This window comes from Panthera uncia, assembly GCF_023721935.1.
Source record: "Panthera uncia isolate 11264 chromosome C1 unlocalized genomic scaffold, Puncia_PCG_1.0 HiC_scaffold_3, whole genome shotgun sequence".
In the NCBI taxonomy this organism is placed as follows: domain Eukaryota; kingdom Metazoa; phylum Chordata; class Mammalia; order Carnivora; family Felidae; genus Panthera; species Panthera uncia.
The window spans coordinates 53,918,395-53,945,578 of record NW_026057584.1 but is presented as its reverse complement, the minus strand read 5'-3'; the positions used below and the strand labels follow the sequence as shown (position 1 = coordinate 53,945,578).

At 36.6% G+C, this 27,184-nt stretch overlaps 1 protein-coding gene across 4 annotated transcripts in view; it reads right to left on the bottom strand.

The window, feature by feature from the left end:
- Positions 1-12,452: 12,452 nt before the first annotated feature.
- The window catches only part of SESTD1 (SEC14 and spectrin domain containing 1), a 151,372-nt gene continuing 136,640 nt past the window's right edge, over positions 12,453-27,184 (bottom strand). For 3 of the 4 annotated variants that reach the window (XM_049615426.1, XM_049615427.1, XM_049615428.1), the window contains 3 exons: positions 26,498-26,689; positions 22,598-22,719; positions 12,453-19,803 (listed from right to left, as the gene is read on the bottom strand). In XM_049615426.1, the coding sequence (XP_049471383.1) occupies positions 19,674-19,803; positions 22,598-22,719; positions 26,498-26,689 (444 nt within the window). In that variant the 3' untranslated portion in view covers positions 12,453-19,673. The remainder of the gene's footprint in view (positions 19,804-22,597; positions 22,720-26,497; positions 26,690-27,184) is intronic. The other variant, XR_007454355.1, reaches the window with a different exon arrangement.

Sequence of the window (27,184 nt, the reverse complement as noted above, 5' to 3'; positions counted from 1 at the left end):
GAGAAAGGAAATAGCTATATTTAGCATTCATTTTGAAATTGGCCTTTATGTTGAATATTTAATCTATTTTTACTTGCTGTTGCATTGGATTATTTATATGTTTATTTATAAATATTTATATATAATATATATTTACAGATAAATTTATATACCATATATATTTATTTCATTTATATTTTATATTTATATTGATATATATTTTAATGCAGATATATTTAATATGTAAGATGACATTGTTTTTCACCATTATTCATTAATTTTAAATTTAACATAATTTTGAAGAGCTGTTAGTTTACTTTTCAGAGATAGGTAATTTCAAGAAACCTTAAAATTGCCTAGGAAGTGTTTACTGAATAGCTTTAAAAAGGTTATTTTTTTTGTTCTGGGAGGAACTGGAAATCAGAACAGAGGGGCAAGTGTAAGGCTTTAATGTACAAAAAGCTAACAACGGACTTGTATGTCCTAAAACGTTTCTTTTTGTACCTAAAGAAACTCACTCATGGATTTGTACCCAGCCTTATTTTCCTGTCTTTTCTTTCTTTTCTCTTTTCTCCTTCTCCTTTGTCTTCTCCTTGGTCTTCTTCCTCCTCTTCCTCTTCTTCTTTTTCTTAATAAAGTAGATTTACCATGAGGCATCTCTCCATTGGTCATGTACATGAGCTTAGAACTGAATGGCTTGAATTTGATGTAAAATCATAAGATCAGAAGTAAAGGAAATTTACTCTTTAAGGATAGATAGGTGTGAACTTCAAATGAAGAGATTCAGCAGAACAAATCAGATTAACGAGCAATGAATATTAGAACGCTTAGTGATGTGGATATATTGAATGGTGAATAATCCCCACTCATATACAAGAAATTTGATTGTATATGCTCCTTGGAGTAGATTTTCTCTATGGATTATTGCTTCTTCAGAACTTTCTGGTTTATCCACAAGCAGTAAGAAATATCTGTTAAATTAAATTTGGAGAGGATAAGGATGAATGAGGATGCCTGGCCTGATTTTATCTTAATTTTAAAGAAAATGGATGTAATTTCGCAAGTAAAAAGAGGTTATAGTTTGATAGTCTGATTACTTTTTGAGGGGAAGAGTAATACAAAGAATAATGCAATAGGCACAAAAGAGCTTAGAGAATTTTTGCACTGTTCTTAAAAATTAGAAAAGTGAATTAGAAAACAGTTTGCAGAGGATAAAAGATTAAATGAAGCGGAATACACAGTAAAGGAAATAAAAAGACAAAAGAGTCTTCAAGGTGATGAACACAGATTATGAATAATCAAGGGTGACTATAATTACGTGAAGAGAGAAAAAACAATCTACTATTGAAAAGACTTAAAATTATTTTTAAAATGTAAATTTCCCCTCTAAATCTGACAAATATTATTGCTTAAATATTCTGCATTCTTAGGAAAAAGGAAGATACATGGGTTTTTGATATGTACGGCAACATTAGCCTGTACCAAAAATGAAGGTCTTTAACTAGTAGAATTGTCCTCATTTAAGCAGTCATGATTTTTTAATCCCCTCTACTTTCTGAAATTGAGTATTAGCTTTTGTATTGGTTTTCTAAGGAGCAGACCTTCAATACAGGTATATTTAATACAGATAAAATGTAGGGATGCCTGGGTGGCTCAGTTGGTTAAGCGTCTGACTTTGGCTTAGGTCATAATCTCATGGTTAGTGAGTTTAAGCCCTGCATCAGGCTTTGTGCTGACAGCTCGGAGCCTGGAGCGTGCTTCAGATTCTGTGTCTCCCTCTCTCTCTCTGCCCCTCCCCCACTCACGTTCTGTCTCAAAAATAAACATTAAAAAAATTAATACAGATAAAATGTAGAGGTGTATAGGACCATGTTTAAACATTGGGTGACTCCCCAAAGACATGAGTCCACTAACCTTCACCTTTCCACTATTTCTTTAATTCATACTTTAATGTAATAATTTCCAATCTTTAAGATACTACCCTCTGTTGGGAATGCAAGCTGGTTCAGCCACTCTAGAAAACAGTATGGAGGTTCCTCAAAAAACTAAAAAGAGAACTACCCTGACCCAGCAATTGCACTACTAGGCATTTATCCACAGGATACAGGTGTGTTGTTGCGAAGGGACACATGCACCTCCATGTTTATAGCAGCACTATCAACAATTGCCAAAGTATGGAAAGAGCCCAAATGTCCATCGATGGATGAATGGATAAAGAAGATGTGGTATATATATGTACAATGGAGTATTACTCGGCAATCAAAAAGAAAGAAATCTTGCCATTTGCAACTATGTGGATGGAACTGGAGGGTATTATGCTAAGTGAAATTAGAGAAAGACAAAAATCAGATGACTTCACTCATCTGAGGACTTTAAGAGACAAAACAGATGAACATAAGGGAAGGGAAACAAAAATAATATAAAAACAGGGAGGGGTACAAAACAGAAAAGACTTTTAAATATGGAGAACTGAGGGTTACTGGAGGGGTTGTGGGAGGGGGGAATGGGCTAAATGGGTAAGGGGATCTTACCCCTTGTACCCTGGAGGGGTACAAAACAGAAAAGACTTATAAATATGGAGAACTGAGGGTTACTGGAGGGGTTGTGGGAGGGGGGAATGGGCTAAATGGCTAAGGAATCTACTCCTGAAATCATTGTTGCACTATATGCTAATTTGGATGTAAATTTTAAAAAATAAAAAATAAAAATTAAAAAAAAAAGATACTTTTTTTAATTAGTGGTTTAATCTGTGAAATTACTAACCCATTACTACCCCTTCTTGCCAATGGTATATCAGGTACTAAACTGTGTTGTAACATTAATCAGGTATTTTAAGGTGTTTTAAAAAATATTTAAATTCCTGGAGTGCCTGGTGTTTCAGTTGGTTAAGTGTCCGACTTTGGCTCAGGTCACGCCTGTGCTGGAGTTCAAGCCCTGCGTCAGGTTCTGTGCTGACAGCTCAGAGCCTGGAGCCTGTTTCAGATTCTGTGACTCTCTGTATCTCCCCCGCTCATGCTCTCTCTCAAAAATGATAAACATTAAAAAATAATAGTAATAAAAATACAAAATATTTAAATTCTTGTGGAGATATTTGAAGATACATTGAGATATCACAAACTTTAGACTTAGAAATATTAGTATTCCAACTATTTATTTTTTTTCAACCTTATTGAGACATATAACATGTGTAGTTTAAGGTGTACAATGTGCTGATTGCAAAATAATTACCACTGTAGCATTAGCTAGCACCTCCATCACTTCATATAATTACCATTTCTTTTTTGCAGTGAAGATATTTAAGGTGAACTCTCTTAGCAACTTTCAAGTGTACCATACAACATTGTTAACAATAATTACCACACTGTGCATTAGATCCCCACAACTTATCTTCTAATTGGAAGTTGGTACTCTGACGAAAATTTCCCCATTACTCCAATCTTCCAGCCCCTGGGAACCACCATTCTATTCTGTTCCTATGAGTTTGGCTTTTTTTAGTTTCCACATTTAAGAGAGATCATACAGTATTTGTCTTTTTCTGACTTACTCCACTTAGCATAATGCCCTCAAGGTCCAGCCATGTTGTCGCAAATGGCAGGATTTCCTTCTTTCTTATGGCTGAATGATTTTCCATTGTACACATATCACTTCTTTAAACCATTAATTCATTGACAGACACTTCAGCTGTTTTCATAGCTTGGCTATTGTGAAAAATGCTGCAGTAAACATGGGAGTGCAGTCATCTCTTTAAAGATACATTTCCTTTGGATATATACCCAGAGGTGGGATTCCTGGATCATATGGTAGTTCTATTTTTAATGTTTAAAGAAACTTCCATCTTGTTTTTCATAGTGGCTGCATTAATTTGAATTCCCACCAACAGTGCACAAGGATTCCCTTTTTTCCACATCCTTGCGACTCTTGTTATCTATTGTCTTTTGATGACAGCCATTCTAATAGGTGTGAGGTGATATCTCATTGGTTTTGATTTGCATTTCCCTTAGTATTAGTGATGTTGAGCATCTTTTCATGTATCTGTATCTGTGTGTCTTCTTTGGAAAAATGTCTATTCAGTTCCCCTATTTTTTAATTTTTTTTTTAACGTTTATTTATTTTTGAGACAGAGAGAAACAGAGCATGAACGGGGGAGGGTCAGAGAGAGAGGGAGACACAGAATCTGAAACAGGCTCCAGGCTCGGAGCAGTCAGCACAGAGCCCAACGCGGGGCCTGAACTCACAGACCGCGAGATCGTGACCTGAGCCGAAGTCAGACGCTTAACAGACTGAGCCACCCAGGCGCCCCATAGTTCCCCTATTTTTTAATTGGAATTTTTTTTCTTTTTTTTGCTATTGAGTTGTATGATTGTGGGTTGTTTGTTTTGGTTATATGCTTTGGATATTAACCAATTATCAGATATATGCTTTGCAAATACTTTTTCCCATTCTGTAGGTTGTCTTTTCATTTTGATTTTTTTTTTTTTCTGTGTAAAAGCTTTTTAAAAGTTTGATGCAGTCCCACTTACTGATTTTTGCTTTTGCTGCTCGTGCTTTTGCCACCATATCCAAAAATCGTTGCCAAGACCAATGTCAAGGAGATTGTTCCCTATGTTTTTTCTTCTAGGAGTGTTATGGTTTCAGGTCTTATGCTTAAGTCTTCAGTCTATTATAGGTTAACTTTTGTGAGTGGTGTAAGATAAGGCTCCAATTCCATTTTCTGTATGTGGTTATCCAGTTTTCCCAGCGCCATTTATTGAAAAGACCATTCTTTCTCCATTGAATCTTTTTAGCTTTCTTGTTAAGTATTAGTTGACTTCCTTGTTAAGTATTGTTTAAGTATATAGCTGTTTACTTCTGGTTCTCAAGTCTGTTCCACTGGTCCATGTGTCTACATTATGATAGCGCCACACTGTTTTGATTACTATAGCTTTATAATGTAGTTTGAAATCAGGATCGTGATGCCTTTCTTCCTCAGGACTGTTTTGGCTATTTGGCGTCTCTGGGGGTTGTACAAATTTTAGGATTGTTTTTTCTAGCTCTGCAAAAAATGCAGGTGTTAATTTGATGGAGATTGCATTAAATGTATATATTGCTTTGGGTCATATAGACATTTTAACAATGTCTGTTCTTCTAATCCCTTGAGCATGGAATTTTTTTCCCACTTCTTTATGTCCTCTTCAATTTATTTCTTAAGTGTTCTATAGTTTTCAGAGTACAATCTTTTACTTCTTTGGTTACGTTTATTCCTAGGTATCTTATTGTTTCTGATGCAATTGTGAATTAGATAGATTCCTTGATTTCTTTTTCTGCTGCATCATTCTTAGTGTATAGAAATGCAACAGATTTCTGCACATTAAATTCATATCCTGTGACTTTGCTGAATTCATGTATTAGTTCCAGCAATTTTTTTGGTGGAGTCTTTTAGGTTTTCTACATAGAGCATTTTCTCAACCACAAATAGTGAAAGTTTGACTTCTTGCTTGCAGATATGGATGCTTTTTCTTCCTTTTTGTCTGATTGCTGAAGCTAAGACTTCTAGTACTATGTTAAACAGTAATGAAGAGAGTGGACATCCAGGTCTTGTTCCTGACCATAGTGGAAAAGCTCTCAGGTTTTCCCCATTGAGGATGGTATTAGCTGTAGGTCTTTTATATATGGCTTTTATGATATTGAGGTATGTTCCATCCAGACCTTCTTAGTTGAAAGTTTTTATCAAGATTGGATGCTGTGTTTTGTCAAATGCTTTTTCTGCATCAATTGAGAGGATCATATCGTTCTTATCCTTTCTTTTATTAGTGTGGTGTATCACATTGATTGATTTGTGAATACTGAACCACCTCTGCTGCCAAGGAATAAATCCCACTTGATTGCGGTGCATAATTCTTTTTTTTTTTTTTTTTTTTCTTCAACGTTTTTTATTTATTTTTGGGACAGAGAGAGACAGAGCATGAACGGGGGAGGGTCAGAGAGAGAGGGAGACACACAGATTTGGAAACAGGCTCCAGGCTCCGAGCCATCAGCCCAGAGCCTGACGCAGGGCTCGAACTCACAGACCGCAAGATCGTGACCTGGCTGAAGTCGGACGCTCAACCGACTGCGCCACCCAGGCGCCCCTCATAATTCTTTTAATACACTGTTGCATTTGATTTGTTAGTATCTTGTTGAGAGTTTTTGCATCTACGTTCATTAGGGATATTGACCTGTAGTTCTGTTTTTTAGTGGAATCTTTGGTTTTGAAATCAAGGTAATACTGGCCTTGTAGAGTGAGTTTGGAAGTTTTCCTTTCATTTCTGATTTTTTGGAACAGTTTGAGAAGAATAGGTATTAACTTTTTTTTTAAATGTCTGGTAGAATTCCCCTGGGAAGCCATCTCTCCCTGGGCTTTTGTTTGTTGAGTTTTTTGATTACTGATTCAATTTCTTTGCTGGTTGTGAGTCTGTTCAAATTTTCTATTTCATCTTGTTTCAGTTTTGGTAGTTTGTATGTTTCTGGGAATTTGTCCATTTCTTCCATATTGCCCAGTTTTGGGGGCCAATATATTTCTCATAATATCTTCTTATAATTGTATTTCTGTGGTATTGGTTGTGATCTCTCCCTCTTTCACTCATGATTTTATTTATTTGGGTCTTTTATATTTTCTTTTTAAGAAGTCTGGCTAGGGGGTTATCAATTTTATTAATTCTTTCAAAGAATCAGCTCTTAGTTTTGTTAATCTGTTCTTTTTTCTTATTTCTGTATCATTTATTTCTGCTCTAATCTTTATTATTTCCCTTCTTCTGCTGGCTTTAGGTTTTATTTGCTGTTCCTTTTCTAGTACCTTAAGGTGTACGTTTAGGTTGTTTATTTGACACTTTTCTTGCTTCTTGAGGTATACCTGTACTGCAATAGACTTCCTTCTTAGGACCGCCTTTGCTATATCCCAAAGGGTTTAGACTGTGTGTTTTCATTTTCAATTGCCTCCATGTAATTTTTAATTTCTCCTTTAATTTCCTGGCTAACCCATTCATTTTTTAGTAGGATGTTCTTTAATCTCTCTGTATTTGTGGTCTTTCCAAATTTTTTCTTGTGCTTGACTTCAAGTTTCATAGCATTGCGGTCTGAAACTATGCAATGTATGATCTCAATCTTTTTGTACAGGGATGATTTGTGACACAGTGCATGATCTATTCTGGAGAATGTTCCTTGTGCACCTGAAAAGAATGTGTATTCCACTGCTTTCAGATGAAATGTTCCGAATATGTCTGTTAAATCCATCTGGTCCAATGTGTTATTGAAAGCCATTATTTCTTTGTTGATTTTCTACTTCATCTGTCCATTGCTATAAGTGGGGTGTTGAAGTCTCCTGTTATTGTATTGTCAGTGAGTTTGTTATTGATTTATATACTTGGGTGCCTCCAAGTTGAGGGCATAAGTATTTATAACTGTTAGATCTTGATGGAAAGACCCCTTAATTATGATATAAATCTCTTCTTCATCTCTTGTTACAGTCTTTGTTTAAAATCTAGTTTGTTTGACATAAGTATGGCTACTCAGGCTTTCTTTTGGCATCCATGAGCATGATAGATGATTCTCCATTCCCCACTTTCAATCTGCAGATGTCTTTAGGTCTAAAATCAGTGTCTTGTAGGCAGCATATAGATGCTTTTTTTTTAATCCACTCTGATACCATATCTATATCTTTTGACTGCATTTAGTCTATTTATACTCAAAGTGATTATTGAAAGATATGAATTTAGTGCCATTATGTTACCTGTAAAGTTGGGTGTTTCTGGTGATGTTCTCTGTTCCTTTGGTCTTTTTTTCTCCAAAGAGTCCTCCTTAGAATTTCCTGCAGGGATGGTTTAGTAGTCAAACTCCTTTAGTTTTTGTTTGGCTGGGAAACTCGATCTCCCTTTATATTTTGAATGATAGCTTTGCTGGATAAAGGATTCTTGGCTGTGTATTTTTCCCATTAAGCATGTTAAATATATCAGGATACTCCCTTCTGGCCTGCCAAGTTTCTGTGGACAGATCTGCTGCAAACCTGATCTGTTTTCCCTAGTAGGTTCAGGACTTTTTTTCCCTGGATGCTTTCAGGATTCTTTCCTGTCTGTATATTTTTTTAATTTGACCATGATAGGTCTTGGTGATGGCCGGCTTTTGTTGAATTTAATGGGAGTTCCCTGTGTTTCTTGGATTCTGATATCGGTTTCCTTCCCCAGATTAGGGAAGTTTTCAGCTATAATTTAAATAAACCTTCTGCTCCTTTTTCTTTCTCTTTTTCTGGGACTCCTATGAACAAATATTATTACGTTTTGTGGCGTCACTCAGTTCTTTAAGTCTACATTAATGATCCAATACGTTTCTGTCCCTCTTTTTTTTTTCAGCTTATTTTCCATAATTTTATCTTCTATATCACTGATTCGATCCTCTGATTCATCTACCCTCAATGCCATTGCATCCATTCAATTTTGCATCTCCATTATAGCTTTTTAAAATTTTGGCCTCACCGGTTTTTAGTCCTTTTACCCCTGTACTAAGGGATTCTCTAGTGTCTTCAATGTTTTTTTCAAGCCCAGCTAGTAACCTTATGATTACTGTCTTATTTTCTGGTTCAGACATCTTACTTTTATCTGTATTGATTAAATCCCTGGATGTGACTTCTTCCTGTTTTTTGGGGGTGAATTCCTCTGTCTTATCATTTTGTCTGGGTCACATGTAAAATTTTTTTTAATGTTTACTCATTTTTGAGAGAGAGCAAGCACACAAGCAGGGGAGGGGTGCAGAGAGAGAAACACACACACACAGGTTCCGAAGCAGGCTCCAGGTTCTGAGCTGTCTGCACACAGCCTGACATGAGGCTCAAAATCACAAACCATGAGATCATGACCTAAGCCAAAGTCAAATGCTTAACTGACCAAGTCACCTAGGTGCCCCTTGACTGGGTCACTTTGTATGTGTGTATGATTGTTAGAAAAGCCTGTTGCATTCCTGCTCCTGAGATTAATGGCTATATTAAGAGGTCCCCACCCCGCAAAAAAAAAAAAAAAAGCTAGATCCTAGGTGTGGTTTGGTTCACTTAATAAGCTAGATCCAAAATAAATAAAAATTAAATATAACATTTTTAATTAAAAAAAAATGGAAGCTAGATCCTAGTACCCCTACAGCCAAAATCTGAAGCACTCTATGATTAGACTTAGTGTGTGTGAGCGGTTTGTCTGGTCTTACTGGGGAGGGGTCGTCTCAGGCGGACTTGCCCTGGTGGAGATGCACCTGCAGGGTACATGGGGCGGCATTTGGTGTTAAAGGTGTCCAACCTTCACTGGTGTCGCTGTTTTGCTCCCTGAAGTTGGTCAGTGCTGATGGATGGAGGGGAAATGTTATCACTCTGATCTCTTATCCCTGGAGTGGGGATCTTGTGCCCACCACTCTTCAGGAAGTCCTCACAGAAGAGCAAATAATCACCTCTCTGGGTCTTCAGCTTCTTCCAGATCCCTGCCTTCACCCTGCCTGCATTTGAGCTATCTGCCTGTCCGGTGGTAAAGCACTCCAGTGTTTTACCTCAGGCGGGTGGCTGGGTTTCAAAACTCCAAATTTTAGAAGTCTGCACAGTGTGGACCATGCTGATCCTCTGGGGTTCTTGCTGCACTATGGCTGGTGCTGGCTTGTCCCAAAAATCAGTTGTGTGACTGTGCGGTGCTTCAGAGTTCACAGTGAAGTGCAGCTAAAAACCAGCACCAAGGTTTGCTGCCCTCAGCTGGTGTCTTTGTTCCTATGCTAGGACACAGGGCAGCATGCTGCAGGTTCCTTTGTCCCCAGAGGCTGTGCTGCCACTCCCAAAAGCACTCCAAGCAGGGGAACTGGTTCTCACTGTGTAACCCAGGAGATCCTCAGCCCACACTATCGGCTCCTGGGTCTCCACCCTCCTTCCCCACCAGAGCACCACCAAGCCCACCAGGCACAATCCCAGCGATGGCACGGACTTCCAAAACGTCAGACTCTGCACTCTGCTGTTTATAAAAACTTGCAGTATTCAGCCCCTCTCCCTTTCCCGGTCAGTGGTTTTGGGGAAGACTTTTTCTTGTGCAATTCCTGTGTATGCTTTCTCTCTCTCGCGCTCCTCTCTCCATGATCAGGGCTTCCTCTTCTTTGCAGCACTGCAGCTCTTCTCTCCCCCAAGTCAACTCTCTGCAGGCCCTACCTTCCATGATGTGGAGGGATTTTTCTGCCTCTAGTCATGCAGTTTTGCTCTCCCAGTCCTCAAATCGATTTCTTGGGTGTTCAAAGTGATTTGATATTTATTTATCTAGCTGTGTTCAAGGGATGAGGCAAGACTAGGGTCTCTCAACTCCTCCGCCATCTTAACCTCTCCTGCAGATGTCAGTTTTATTATTTTTTTAATGTTTGTTTATTTTTGGAGAGACAGAGAGTGAGCATGGGAGGGGCAGGGAGAGAGGAAGTCACTGAATCCAAAGCAGGCTCCAGGCTCTGAGTTGCCAGCACACAGAGCCTGATGCGGGACTTGAACTTACAAACCATGAGATCATGACCGGAGTTGAAGTCAGAGGCTCAACTGACTGAGCCACCCAGGTGCCCCAAGGTCAACTTTTTATAGCCTCATCTTGAGAATTCTTGTTGCAACAGATATTTCAGGATATAAGAATATACTTGGCAGCCATTTTATATTCAGAAGTACTTTTAAAACACCCATTTTTGAAAAATTAGAAAATAAACAAAACTACAACGGTTTAATTCCACATCTCAAATGTAACTTAATGAAGTTCTGCAAGCATCTATTTTTATTTTTAAAAAAGGATAATATTCCCATAGTTTTGGAACCTGCCTTTTTTCACTCAGTAATGTATCATGAATATCTTTCAAATAGACTTCTACCAATTTCAATTAGTAAACTTTCATAAAATTTTCAATGGTAGAATATTCTTGTGGGATAAATTTATTTAAATATTTGGGTTGTTTTTTTAAATATTTTGAGGGGGAGGGGTAGAGAGGGAGAGAGAGAGAATTCCAAGCAGGTTCCATGCTGTCAGCACAGAGCCTGACATGGGGCTAATCTCACAACCTGAGATCATGACCTGAGTTGAAATCACCAGTCAGATGCTTAACCGACTGAGACACCCAGGGACCCCCCCCCCCCAATTGTTTATTCTTATAAACTCTTATAACTAAATATTTTTAAGACTAGACCCTTAATATTAAATTATCAAAGTAACTAAACTGGAAGGTAAGCTTCCAAAGGTAGCTAAGTTAGGGTCTGGTATAGTACAAGGCTATTTAAAAAGGGAATATGGTTTGTTAATAATTACATTTTATTTAATCATGGTCACAAATAAGCTTTTATGCTTACTATTCACTTTTCCAGTTTTTCTATTTTTTGTTACTTTGACTTCTATCACTGTAACTCTCTTCCTTCCAGACCTGGCAAAAACTGGGTAGTTCTTGTGCTCATTTTGACTTTCACATAAGAGTTATGATTATCCGAATATTTTGGAGATTTTACACAGAAGGTGGATCAGGTTTGTGAATACATCAAGTGTCTAATGTGAAATCTAAAGATGGTGGTGAATACTGTAGTAAAATGAAAATATCTATTAAAAATAAAGACACATTCTTTTTGTTTAGAGACAGCGAGCATGAGCAAGAGATAGGGGCAGAGGGAGTGAAAGAATCTTAAGCAGGCTCCACACTCAACGTGGAGTCTGATGCGGGCCTTGATCCCCCAGCCCTAGGATCATGACCTAAGGCAAAATGAAGTTGGACACTCAACCAACTGAGCCATCCAGGTGCTCATTCTTTTTATATATATATTTGCTTATATGTTAACTGTCACCCAAGTGTACTTAACTTCAATGGACAAGGTCTAAGGTTTGCCTATTTCCAAATTTTGCCAATTCTAAATTCCTGGTAGCCATTCTGGAGCTGCTATTATTTATAGCATAATATGATTAATTTTGTTATTTTAAATATAGCTAACTTTGTTCTAAAATGCTTTCCCCAGCCTTGAATACATATTCACCTTTTAAATTGTAAAAATGGACTTCTTGGTAAGATCAAAGGAAATTTAACCACTACCTGTTGTGGTTAGAACCTAACAATTTCAGACAATGTAGGATTTAAAGGAAGCCCTGAATTTCTGTGCCAAACCTATGGGAAGACGGGATAGGGGGACTGTTGGACAGAGAATGAGAAGCGCCAAGGGAAAGGGTATTTAGCCTCTGTCTTCTACGACTCCACATTATTTCAGAATAAAGAAGTTACATTTTGTTTTAATCAAATATTTTAGAAAACAGTTAGAAAAAATTTACAGAATACAATTCAAATAGATTCAAAGATGCAGAATTCATCAGATTGTTACACAGACCAGTAGGACTTAATTCTCCCTAGATTTTATGAACAATCTTTATTAACAGAAACCAAACTTATTGTCCAAAGTGATAACGTATCAAAGAACTACATATCAAAATATACTGCCATTAATAATAGTTTTTAACATTTTTATTGCATTTACAATGTGTGGAACATTATAGGGGTTTACAGTAGAGGCCAAATATCCCAGCCCTTAAAAATTGAGTAGGAAAGATTGGATGAACCATACATAAATATCTTTGAACACAGGCATTAGAAACATACATATGATTATAATTTTACAGGTTTATACAGGTGACTGCTCTATGTAATTTAACAGAGAGGAAGGGTAAAAGAACAGTGAATAACAAAGTCACTAGGGTGTGAAATAATTACAGCTGGGTGGTGCTAAACAAACAAAAAACACAGAAAATACGATTTGTAAAGGCTAAAATGTCCTGCGAAAAACATAGCTATCCCCTATCACAACAGTGAGGTAGAATTCTTCCCACCCTGTTTTCTGGTTTCTTGACCAACTGGGGGGGGGCTATCCCATCCAGATGGTTCTGTCTCACATTGCTGTACCCAAGACAGACTAGTAGCATATGTTTTTGACTACCCCTTCTACCCCAATTGAACAGAAATAATCTTTTGTTTAATCGGTCTTATTTCACTTATTGAAAACAGGTGGCAAAGTTAGTAACATAAACAAACCAGTGCTGTTTCTTCTAGCTAATGTATCACCATACTTGGGAAGTGCTTGAATCTTTCAAGAAGTGAAACTAATGCTAAAATTTCAGGCATATATACCCATTGGGGAGCTACTTGGGGCAGACAGGTATTTCTCTCAAAAAACACCAACTGCCAACCATGTTAACAATGCCATTTCTATCACAAACCCACTTCTAATATTTCAAACATGGATCATAAAAATAGTTTACACCTTTCTACACATCCAAAATAGAGTGAAAATCCAGGCCACCCTATAACCACATTGAAAAAGGTATAGCAGTTTCTTTTAAAACTACCCTATGACACAGAAATTCTAACCCTAGGTATTCATCCAAGAGAAACGAAAGCCTACATTCACATAAGACCTATGAATAATCATAGCAGCTTTGTTTATAGTTACTAATGCTGGAAACAGCCCAGGTATTCCTAAATAGGAAAATGGATATACTGCAATATAGTCATACAATGGAAGAATACTCAGCAATAAAAAGGAATAAACTACTAATACACCTAACATGGATAAACCTCCAAAATATAGTAAGTGAAGAGGCTTCTAGAAAGATTACATGCTGTGTGGCTCTATTTACATAAAGATCTAGAACACACAAATTTTGATTTGTGGTAGACAAAAGAACAGTAGTTGCCTTTGGGAGGGTGTGGGGTCAAGGATTGACTAGAAAAGGCAAAATGGGAAGTTTCTGAGAACGCTTTACATTTTGATAGCACTGTATACATCTTCCACAACTCAGTGATGCACACTTAAGATTTATGCATTTGATTGTATGCTAATTCTACATAAAAAATGTGGTAAGCATATTATTGAGCTCCAGTTGATATGTATGCTGAAGTTATTAGTAGGAAATGTAAATCTGTCTGCAACTTAAAATGCATAAAAAATAATTTGGATTGATGAACTGATGGGTGGATAGGTATAACACAAGCATAGCTAATGCTAACTATCACCTGGGTGATGAATACATTGTAAAATTTTAATTTTGTATGTTTGAAAAGTTTTATAAAATGTTGGAGACTTTGAGGGTGCAACACTTACCAAACAATGCCACTGAAAATTTCATTATTGATCTCATAGCAAGATAATCATCAGATTCTTCCGACCAGTGTCAATTTAGAAACTTAAGAGCCTGTGAAAAGATATTCCTGAGTGTGAGGTGAGGAATCAGCTCAGATCTACACTGGCTCAAAACTGTCAGTGACATTTTGATCCCCTCACACCTTTTAAAAATAGAATACATATTATCGACCATATATTCTGAGCAAATTTGTTGGTGATGTAGACTAATGTAAGAGCTAAGATAGAAGAAACATTCTTGAGAAATATCAAGCACAGAAACTTTTACCTGACTTCTAAACTAAAAAAGAACTAGGGCAAACTATAATAGAAAAGATGTGCTGACCCAAAACACTATGTGAGGTTTGATCATACCACACAGGCCCCTATGCTCTGAGTGGAAGGACATCTGATTATCCTCTCTCCCCAAAGAAGGACTTATTTGGGGGGTGCCCTAAAGTGATGGCATGTAACTTGTAAATACTTCTAAGGTGACTCCTTCAGATTCACTAAGACTGGCCTCAGACTCCAATAGCCTTTTGTCAGAAGTAGTTTTCCACATGCCTAACTTAAAATCTGTAACAACACTGCACTTATTATCTAGTGGCTGGTAACTATCTTTAGTTATTTGCTAAGAATTTCTATATAATTGTATAGACAGACACACACACACACACAAACACCCTCATAAGAGTTAACAAAAATAATCTTGATTCTTTTAAAAATTTACTCACTGCTTTCAAAATATTTAGTCACAGTTCTGACTTTCCTTTGATCTCTAAGTACTTCATGTTCTAGTACAGGCTCTACTTTTTCTTGAAGCACACGGACTAGTGTTGCCAAGTTTTCAAGTTTGCTCTAAAATATTGCAATCGGGTCATTTAGCATCATCTCTGTCAACGTTTTTCAGTCTTAAAACACACTGCTCTATATTTATGCTATTTCACAGAGCATCCTTAGTTCTAGCAGTCTCTATTACAGGACCAGTCTTTGTTATTATCACTGCCCAAGTTTATCAAGACTGCTCTTCTCTAGCTACAGCGGAACTAATGGTGGTCTCAAGTCATGCTTTTTACCTCTTTTTTAGGATACTTTAACAGATTTGTGCTTTTGTTGTTTCTACAGGCAGATGCTAACTCTCTGAGATCCACTCTGAGTATGACTTTTACTTTTACTTATTTATTAATGGCACTCTGTCATGTCCTGTCAACCTCAAAGTAGATGATACTCCTCACTTGTCTTCCATCTCGCTGGTCTACCATCCTGCCATAAAAGAGTTAATCTGTCAGATCCAGGAGTCCTGTTATTTACTGATGAGCTCACCAACTCCACCCTTAGTATTTCCAGTATGTAATTCTGAATGAAGGGGAAATGGAGCTCAGGGAGGTGAGCATAAACAATGTGCCATGTCTCCCACAACCCCATGCTCGTCATCTGAGAAAAGAGCAAGATTAAAGAATGCTCTATTTTCCATTCTGAAAATATAATTATAGTAATAATTCCTTCCACTTTGGATAACATCATAATTTTCAACACATTTTTCTAGTATGATTGTATTTATAGACACAGAAAAGTTGAGTAATTTTTACAAAGGTCAGTAAATGGCAAAGCCAGATTCTGAAATCAGATATTCAAACTCCACTCTTTCCATTATATTCAGTACAGCTCTTACTTTAGCTTTTTTATGATCTTTACTATTCTTGCCACTATTTATGCTTCTTGGCTAAACGCAGACGTTTCTATAGCACACAATGAAGGCACATAATATCAGATGTTAAATCAGTACTTAACTTTGCCTCATCAAGGTATCTGCTGCCCTCCATACCAGGAGTGTATTTTCCATTTTCTTCAATTGGAGCTTTCTATTTTCAGAACTGAGAGTTAACCTTGGAAAGTTTTCTAATTAGGTTAACTCGGCAGGTATGTTTCAGCCCATCTTCTTAATTCTAGAGGATTTCTCTTTTGGGGATTTAACCAAAGTTATCTCAATCACGTTAACTCTTGTCACTGATATTTACTGATGATAGTTCCCCAGATCATTTTCAATAGTTTAGGATGTGGAGAACTTAGCAACCAGAGCATGTGCAGTTCCTAGTAACCACAGGGTTTTACTATGGGAAAAGTACACAGCAATCTCCAACCTCTCTGGCAGGGAACGTGCAACGTAGTAGAGGATTCTGAGTTCTTCCTCTGACTATACCATGAAATACGTTCATATACTGTCACAATCACATCACTGGTTACAATAGGTTTAGATCAGAGAGTATGGTTTGTGCAGCACTATCAGAAAAGTAATTGTCATGTTCACCTTAGATTCTGCCAGCAACAATAAACTAAACAGCACACTCCATATTTCAACTGATGGGGTAATGAAACACACAACACTAGGTAACACTCAGCAACCTGGCTAATTTAAATGCCTATAAAGTGAGAGTAGTATCCAATCCTGTACCCAGTGATGAAGCCTAGACCTGCCATCATCATCCTGGCTGGCAGGGTGAGCCGTCTCATCACCATCAGCAATGTGTTGCCAACAATGGGAACTGGGAATGAAGTCAATTTTTTCCTGAAATCAAGGTACCATCTTTGCATCTGCTGGGTCAGACGTGTGAAGAACAGCTGTCAAAACTTATATATTGAGCTAAGAGAGGAGCAAATACACAATAAGAAGGCAAGAGGAAAAAAAATCCCCCAAACCAAAACAAAAAACAAAACAAAACTAGCCCAATGAACACTCCAAGAATTCCCTGAGATGAGCTAAAGTGATGTGGAAAGTTGTGGTATATACCAATAGATGGCATGTAGAAATGATGGTTCTTCCTCCAGTTGTGGACCAACGTAAATTTATGATGTACAAAGAACACATGATTTCAAACAGACTGCAGTCACTTCCTTCATGTGTACTCTATGATGCTACGAAACAAAATCACGTTAGGGCATTGTTGGGTTTTCAATCATAACTGTACGTGTATGTACAGATATACATATAGAAAGTAGCAGCAAATTTACAAATGAAGAACAATATCATGTCAAAAGCATATTCCATTTCATCTGAAATAGTCAAGTTACAAATAACATTTCCAGATGCTGCCTTACTCTTGCTGTAGGCAAATAGCTTAAGGCATATTAACAACTAACTCACTGGACAATTAGTAGTTGAGTTGATAAAACTAAGAGCCCCTTTACTTACAGTGTAGTTCTTTTCTAGCAAAGTCTTAATAAAAGCACTCTAATCACTATGAAGTTCAGTAGAATAGATATTGAGTGTAACTAAGTATCTAAATTACCTAATATATAAGTATCTGAAACACCAAATCACTTCCTTATGAGTAGATTCATTCATAAGTCAGTCATAACTTTAAGAAATATATTTAAAACACACTTTAGACTATCATATAAGGGGGACTATTACTAATGCCTACAACAGACCATTCACATACAGAAGAAGTAAAGCAACTATTACATATGAGGAAAAGGCTGGGAACAGGAGAGTCCCACAAGAGTCCTTCCCTCAAGAGATTATAATGTAGCAGGCACAGACATCAATAAACAATTGTAGCATGTGGTGAGCACCATTATGAAGACTGAAATGAAGAATCACAAAAGTCCATACTCAGAAGTTAAGTCCTAAAAGACTTGAGAGGATTATCAAATATAGAAAGAATTTCCTGGATGTTTTCAGAAGCAGTGGCAGCATAAGAAAAAAGGGGGCAGAAGTTTCTCCCAGATTTTCTGGCATGTTTGACTATAAAAAAAGGCTGCACCTTTAACCAAAACTGCTCACAGAGAAGAAAGGTGAAAAATATGATACTTCATCTAGGAAATGTCAAGTGGGTAGTTGAAAGTATGGGTCTAGAATTTTGGACCAGATACGTAACAGAGAACACTGGGATAAAACAGAAACCCTAAGGATGAGATACCTCCAGAAGCATTCTGAAGACAGAATCTGAGAGCACATTTGAGTAGATACACTTTAAGTTAAGAGCTGTGTGACTGTACTCACGGTTATGGCAGAGGATAACATCTTCGAGGGTGGAGACACTGTCTAGGAAAGGCTGCTAAATGGTGTAAATGTTGCAGAGACAGAGGACAAGGAACGCAGACAGAGGGCCAAAAAATTATTCAATTCAGTAACTGAGAGCACACTGAGAAGAGTTTCACTGAAGTGCTATGTTACACCAGGCTGCAAGGTGCTGAGCAGTGAATGGTGAGGATGCAGGGAGAATGGATATGGATTTCTCCGAGAAGTCTGGCAGTGAAGAAGGCTGGAGAAATCGGTAGGTGCAGAGGGATTTTTTTGCATTGCAAGATACATGAACATCACTGAAGACATGAAAAGAAACCAGCATACAATTCTTTGCATAATTTTGTATTGATCACAGACTAAAAAAGTATTTTTAATCTTTTTCAGAAACATTTTCTGAAATAAAAATTAACACAAAAATTAAATACATATTTTACCATTTAAACTTAATATAAACTTAAAAGCACTAACATTTTATAAATTTTATTTCTAAAAGAGTTGTACAATTTTTGTTACTAGACTACTTCAGAATTTTGCTTCTAGCATGAGAAATTAAATTTTATTGACAAATGCTATTTTAGCTCCAGTAAGATTCCTCTGATATAAAGGATTACACTTAAGTAATTATGTATGCCTTCTTCCCCATACCTCCTCCCCAAAGATAAAGTATCTTCAAGGTAGGAAATAATTTGGATAACATTTTTCAAATTGAAGAAGAGAACAATCAGAAATAGTATTCCATTATTTTTAAGTTCTTTAAGATCTAAACTTATTATTTCTCAAAATTAAACATGCTTATTATATACACATGCTTACATATGAATTTCCTGGCTAAAATACATGCAACAAACATGAAAAAAACAAATACTATGCCAGCCTCACAATCCTAAGAATGCCCTTTTAAATAAGGCACTCACGTCTGGAAACAGGATATAACCACCAAATTAAATAAGATGTTTAAAAGAAGCTTTTTATTAAGCACAAACAACTTTTAATACATTATCAATACAAATAGGAAACTGTCTTTTAATGAATATATCAAAGATCTGAAGATTTTCTTCATACTGACACAATAAAAATAATCACTTTTGAAGAATTACAAAGTAAAATTTTTGAGTACACCACTGTCTACTAGTAACAATTTAACTATTATCTAAATTTACTACATCACCTGGGGAGAAAGGTCAACCATTTTTATAGAGAGAATTCCTAAACTCTTATTAGCACCATTCAAAGCTTATTATCAGTTGTTCATCTACAAATTGACAGGTCAGGTAAAGCTTTAAAGCAAGTTTTCAGTGCAATGTTTACAGTTCCTTCTTTTAAGATACTTGGAGTCTATGGTCTCAAAGCATGTTAAATAATTATGCCTTGGTAGTTGCAAAGTGTTAACATGTAGAGAGAAATGTAAAATGGAGAGAAATGAGGCTTATTCTGACTGTGAAATGTATCTTAATGTATTGCAACTAATGCTGTAGTATGCCAACGACATGCGGGATTATGAACTGCAGATTTGTGGGAAGCTGGTAGCTATTAGCTCTCTGTGGTCATCATTTCAGGATGTCTCAGCTGCTGCCTTTTGAGACTAACCAGTTTCATCCTGTCTCTGATGTGTTCTGCGGTGGAAGCCATGTCACTTGGACTCCCAAAATATTGTTCAGTTCTAAAAATCAAAAGAAACAGAAAAACCCCAATCAGGTTAATATAAATCCACTGACCATAGCAAATTCAAAAGGAAGCAAAGATTACCATAAAAATTATCTATGTGATAAGGCATTAGTTCATTTGCAAACCATACTGTTTATCTTTGAGTAGTAATTTGGTAGGACAAACTTTTTTTTTTTAATTTTTTATTCTTTAAAAAAAAAGATTTTGAGAGAGAGAGACAGCATGAGTGAGGGAGGAGGAGAGAGAGAGGGAGACAGATAATCCCAAGCAGGCTTCATATTTAATGCAAAGGCCAATGCAGGGCTCGATCTCATGAACCATGAGATCATGACTTGAGCCGAAATCAAGAGTAGAATGCTTAACCAACTGAGCCACCCAGGTGCCCTGCAGAGAAACATTTTTATAAATGGCATAAAATATCTGAAGATATGTTGAAAGAAATAGATTAATTGTATTAAATGTTTACTTATGACAATCTCAATAAACTGAACAATGCAACCCAACAATGAAACCATAAAAGAAACAAACATTGGAGATATTTACTTTTCAGCTTAAGGTGCATAAGCATACACAAATATAAAACCTGTATGTGTCCTTCAATGATAAGGGTTATGTACACCAACTGTATAGCTAATATAGCTGGCAAATAAAATATCCATTTCATGTTAAGGCATCCCTTGGGACTTTAATAGATAAAATCATTTAATGTTATCCTACTTGAAAAGATAATGTATTCGGAGCCACTAGAATCTTTTGGAGCTAGAAGAGTTCTTAGAAAGTATCTGGTTACGATCTGCATTTTTTAAGATCAGAAAACTAAGGCCTAGAAATTAAATGACTTAACTAGGATCACACAGTGGGGAAACCAGGATTTGAACCTGAGTCTTCAAGCAGTGAATTCAGAGAGATCATCTAATTTATTTTTCCAGGACAATGTAACAAAAGAGAAATCTGAATAAGCTTATCAAACAAACTTTGTATAGCATCGAAAAGTTATCCTACAAATGGAACAGAATAGTAAATCCACATATTAAAGGTGGTTGTAAAATCTGAACACACAGTACTTATTCTTCAATCTTAAAAACATAAGGAAATGCCATATGACTATTTGTGGAAGGAGGAGAAGCCCAAGCAAAAATGCCAGTTATAGATGCTCCTAGGCTGACCTGAGAAGAGGAGATGCTGTAACACCTGGCTGTGAAATGTGGAAACGGGAGTGGGGCTTTCCTGGAACAACCAGAAGGCGCCCCTTCAATACTGTTATAAGCTGAATTTACAAACTTTCAGATTTTATTCTTTCATTCACTGCAGATATGTAACATGTATTTAGGTTATTTCTGATGGTTCAAGTTTGGCTATGACCAAAGATTATATAAATGTAGATAATGAATTATATTCTTTCAAGGGAATAAAATCGTATCTTCCCCAAATAAATTCCAAATAATCACATGAAGCTCCTGACACAGTAGTGGCACTTACTATGTATCAGATTCAAGTAATTTATATACATTCAGCTCACATAATTCCCCTGCCCCTGTAACCTGAGGAGGTATGAATAATATATCCCTATTTTATATCCTTACTTTTTAGATGACAGGATTGAGGCACAGAAAGGTTGAGTGGCTTGCCCAAGGTGTTACAGCTACTAAGTGGTAGAGTTGAGATTTAAACCTAAGAAATCTGAGTCCAGAGGCCACAATCCTATCCAGTATGCTATTCTACAATGTAAGATAGATGTATCCAGTGACTTGGCTTCTCTGTCATTTGAATTAAATATCCTCTGGATTACTTCTAAACTATTTTCACTGAGGTCTAAGATCCTCAGGGATGAAGCTCCTTCAGATTCATTTACTGGCCCATTTATTTGCATGAGATTACTTCTTACTTTTACTATCATCTTTTGAAATGTAAAAGGAATGTGGGAATCAGGACCCCATCGTTTTACAAGTGAAGAAATTACGAATCCATACAGCATATTGGAAAGAGAATGGGTTTGGAGCCACAAAGACTTGACAGTGTATTCCAATTCCACTTATAAGCTGTGAAATCCTGAGCACCTCACTTAATCTTTCTGAGCTTCAGTTTCTACATCTGTAAATCAGGAATAATCACACTGGTCTAGCACCGTTTGGTCAAAAATAGTGAAATGAAGTGCTTAACTTAGTGTTTGATAAATTATAAGCTCACTATACATTACACCCCTCCACTCCCCTTTCCTTTCCTGGATGAAGCCCAAAGTCACCCTACTCCCTATCATCACAGCCAAGGCTAGAACCCAGGAGTATCAACCTCATCAATGATCTTTCTTCTACAACAAGCTGTCAAGAAGCACATTTGATAGCAGCAAGTACCAAATCCACTTTTGCTAACAGTTGAGTTTGCATTTCTTTTCATTACAAACTAATTTATTGTAGGAACTGAAGATGTGAACCAAAGCTAATTTACTTGGCTTTTTAAGAAACAGATTTTCCTCTCTTGATGATTTCACTTTAAGACCTCACCAATAGGGGCGCCTGGGTGGCGCAGTCGGTTAAGCGTCCGACTTCAGCCAGGTCACGATCTCGCGGTCCGTGAGTTCGAGCCCCGCGTCAGGCTCTGGGCTGATGGCTCGGAGCCTGGAGCCTGTTTCCGATTCTGTGTCTCCCTCTCTCTCTGCCCCTCCCCCGTTCATGCTCTGTCTCTCTCTGTCCCAAAAATAAATAAAAAACGTTGAAAAAAAAAAAAATTAAAAAAAAAAAAAAAAAGACCTCACCAATAAAAAGACAAGATTATAAGAACATGTACCATACCCATCAGGATAAACTACAGGAACAGTTAATCTATCCAAAAGGGATTTCCCAACCGCTTCAATTTCATCAAACTGCTCCTCATCATTAATAGCTTCGGGCTCTTCTGGACAGTCTTGCAAAATCTGCAACAAATAAAATGGTGTCATCAATCAAGAAATATAGAAAGGCAATGAAGCTCATGTAAATTCAGTAGATTGAAGGTATTTTTGTTTTGTTCTTAGCATCTTCATGTACACACCCTTATACAAGATTGTTTACTGGTGAAACTGGCTCAAAAAATCCTAACAAAATGAAATACATAATCCTTACTAATAATATATAATGAGAATACAAAAGGTCTACAGTGATTTCCAAGAAAAAATAATACTAAACTACTATTTGGAAAGTAAGTTCAAACTGCACTTACAAAGTATTCCTTCATTCATTAAGTATTTATTGTACTAAATGTTTATTTAGCAGCTTGGGATGGGACTGAGATATAGATTTTGATCTCAAACAGCTTACAGACTTAAAAAATGAAAGAGAGGAGCCTGGGTGGCTCAATTGGTTAAGCATCCGACTCTTAATTTTGGCTCAGGTCATGATCTCACAGTTCATGATATTGAGCCCTGTGTCAGGCTCTGCACTAACAGCACAGGGCCTGCTTGGGATTCTCTCTCCCATTCTCTGTCCCTCCCTTGCCCTCTTCTCAAAATAAAAAAATAAACTAAAAAAAAAAAAAAAAAAACTTTACAAAAATGAAACAAAATATAAATGCAAAACCACATATACTCAAGTATACAAACACAGAACTGATGGGATGACCTAGACAGACACTACAGTTATTTTAAAAATTGACCTGCTGACTTACCTGATGTAAACTGCTAAAACTATAATTCACATATAGGAAGTTCTATAGTCCTTGATAAAATATTACTTTTTCCTTAACTATCACCATTTAAATTTAGAAAGGTGAGGAAAGGGGAAGAGAGGAAGGAAGAAAGGAAGAAAGAAAATGCTGTAATTTATAATAGCTAAGTCTAAAGGTACTGACCCACACTGATCAACATAGTAGCAACCAGCCACATGTGTCTTGTGACACTTGAAAAGCAGCTAGTCCAAATTGAGATGTGCTGTAGATGCACACTAGATTATAAGAAAAATAAACATAAAATATGGGGGAAATGAGAAGTATTTATTTTTGCAACTTTTTTTGCATTGTATTTTACTTAATCCAATCTGTTCATTTCAGCATTACTCATAAAGAGCCTTACAAGAAGTTCTAGATTCAATTTAAGTATCTTCTCAGTCATTATACTATATAAGTTACTTAGAGTTATATTTATGCATATTGGTATAAAATAAAACACAGTCAAGAAGAAAATACCATCTGATAACAAAAAGCTTTACAAAGGTTTGAACAGTAAATAACCTATAATTGAGCTTATTATAGGCATGATAAGAAAAAAAGGCCAGGTAACAGCAGAAGGAAAAGAACAGTAATTTTCTATGCAAAAAACTCTCAACAATTTACATTCTTATAGGACCTCTTAAGAGAAGTCTAGACCTTAAAATGTCCTTGCAGAAACAGTTTATTTTTTAAAGTGTTTCTTTAAATTCCAGTTAGTTAACATACAGTGTAATATTAGTTTCAGGTGTACAATATAGTGATTCAACCCTTCCATATAATACCCTGTGCTCATCACAAGTGCATTCCTTAATCCCCATCATCTGTTTAATCCCCTACCTACCTCCCTTCCAGTAACCTTCAGTTTGTTCTCTATAGTTAAGAGTCTGTTTCTTGGTTTGCCTCTCTCTCCTTTTTTCCCCCTTTCCTCATTATTTTGTTTCCTAAATTCCACATATGAATGAAATCATATGGTATCTGTCTTTCTCTTATTTCGCTTAGCATTAAACTCTCTAACTCCATCCATGTGGTTACAAATGGCAAGATTTCGTTCTTTTTTATGGCTGAGTAATATTCCATTGTGTAGATATGCCATACCTTCTTTATCCATTCATCTATGGATGGACGCTTGGACTACTTCCATAGTTTGGCTATTGTAGATAACGCTGCTATAAATATCAGGGTGTATGTATCCCTTTGGATAAGTGTTTTTAAATTCTCCGGGTAAATAGCTAGTTGTACAATTGCTGGATCATAGGGGTAGTTCTATTTTTTAACTTTTTGAAGAACCTTCATACTGTATTCCAGAGTGGCCTCACAGATACATTTTAAAAACAGTATCATATGTAGAGCTTAAGAAACACACAGATGAATGTAGGGGAAGGGAAGGAAAAATAAGATAAAAACAGAGAGAAAAGCAAACCATAAAAGACTCATAAATACAGAACAAACTAAGGGTTGATGAGCTTCCTTTTGCCTGAATTACCCCTTCATATCATTTCAAGGTCTCTGATTAAATGTGATCTCCTCAGAGAGGCCTTTCCTGGAAGACTTGTCTTACCTGCTCTCCACTCCCTCTTTCCCAAATTGAGGGTGGGGGGAAGGGCTAAATGGGCAATGGGTATTAAGGAGGTCACTTGTTGGGATAAGCACTGGGTTTTATACGTAAGAGATGAATCACTGGGTTCTACTCCTGAAACCAATACTACACTGTATGTTAACTAACTTGAATTGCAATTAATTAATTAATTAATTAATTAATTTTTTAAAAAGCTATCAGTAGTGTTAGGAATTGGGCCTCTTAGATAGGAGGGAGGGACAGAAGGAGCAATGTGACTAAAAGAGGGTGGGAGAGCTTCTGGGGTACTAGTAATGTTCTGTTGTTTGAATACTGAGCTGATCACACAGTCATGTTCACTTCATGAAAATTCATCGAACAGACTGAATTCAACAAATTCACTGAACATTTATGATCTGTATATTTTTCTATGTTAATATACTTCAATAAAAACTTTTCATTAAAACAATCAGTAGATAAACAAATTAAGCCATTTTATGTATACTTTCACATTTATCATCATTAGGCCTATTTTAAACCAAAATACTGACCTGTGGAGTTCAGTGACCAACTCAGGAAGAGTTAACTATGAACACTTCCCAACAGATGTACTGCATAACAAGACAGAAACTATCTAATTCCTGATGATAATAATAATAATAATAATAATAATAATAATAATTCTATTCTATAGACTAGGCTATCACACTTACATTTAGGTTTCTCATATTTCATTATATTGAACATCCCCCACACATAAACTTTCAATGTGCGAGATCACAACAAAGTTAACTACATAACGAAGCTCCTCCTCAGAGTAGAAATGTAAGGGTTGGTTGGGTGCTATAAATTTTCTCTGTGCAGAGTTCCGAAAAGGGCTCTGCTGAAAATCTGCCCAAATAACACTACACATTTCATTTTTGGTTTCTGGGACTAATGAATTCATTAAATAATAAATTCCAGAATGAATCTTTAAATATAACACATGAAAAAAAGTTTTATTTTTATCCTTACTCTGAGTTGGGTAGTCTCTAGTGTAAACATTATAAAATTACTAAGTGCTCTTTTAAAAATGTTATGACAATTAGTAGTAGATGCAGAGGCAAAGTTTCCTTTCCTTGCGTAATGAAAGAGATGGGAGTTGTGCCACCCTAAATATAGAGAGCACATTCTGGGCGTCAGGTCTGGAGAGAAGAGAAGCACTGTTGAGAGAGGACTCCTGGATGGTTTTGGATTTCTCCAAGTACAGTATGCCAGCACTGGTATGGATTACTAAGAGGATTTCATCTGAACTCTCTAAGAATACATTACATCTAAACAAACTTTAAACACAGGATTAATAGGAGTTGCAATAAGAAAAAAAACCAAGCGAACTACATAATTATAATATTAAAAGTAATATATTTAAAGACAGGCAATAAATACTACTGAGACTACATTTTTTAAAAAAGCAAACCTTTTCGGCATTTGAGTGAAAGGCAATAGCTATCTCCAGCCTATGTACTCTCTCTTCAGACGCTATCGTAAACTGTTTCCATACTCTGTTCAGTCGAGGAAGCGTGTCCCCAGATGATCGAGACGTGCAGCGCAGAGATTGGCACAACACAACTGTAGCCTGTAGCAACTGTCTTCCATAGTCGTAAGTGCTCTAAAAACAAACAAAAAAAAAGTATACATGAAATTACAATAAAAGAATTCTGAAAAGAGAGATGGAAAAGTGTACAGGAGGACTGTGGTTGCAAATGAGTAACACTACCAGAAATCAATGCGGAATGACTCCACTGGCAGTTACTACTATAAATTAACTGCATGCATAATAAAAGATAGGAAAGCAATTCTTTTTAGTAAGTTTCTTCCTTGTTAGGTTTTATTCTCTTATTCTGTTTTCCCCATCTCAGTCTACTTGATTCCACTGGCCAAAAAGAATGTCTGCTCATTCACTAACCAACAAGTGGGTGAAAATGGACGCTTTATAGGGCACTTTATATCCCACACAGGAAACCACAACTGTTCACTGAGAGCTCAATTATTAGGGAAAATAAATTAAGATACTTCTCTCTCTCTCTCTCTCTCTCTCTCTCTCTCTCTCTCTCTCTCACACACACACACACACACACACACACACACACACACACACACACAC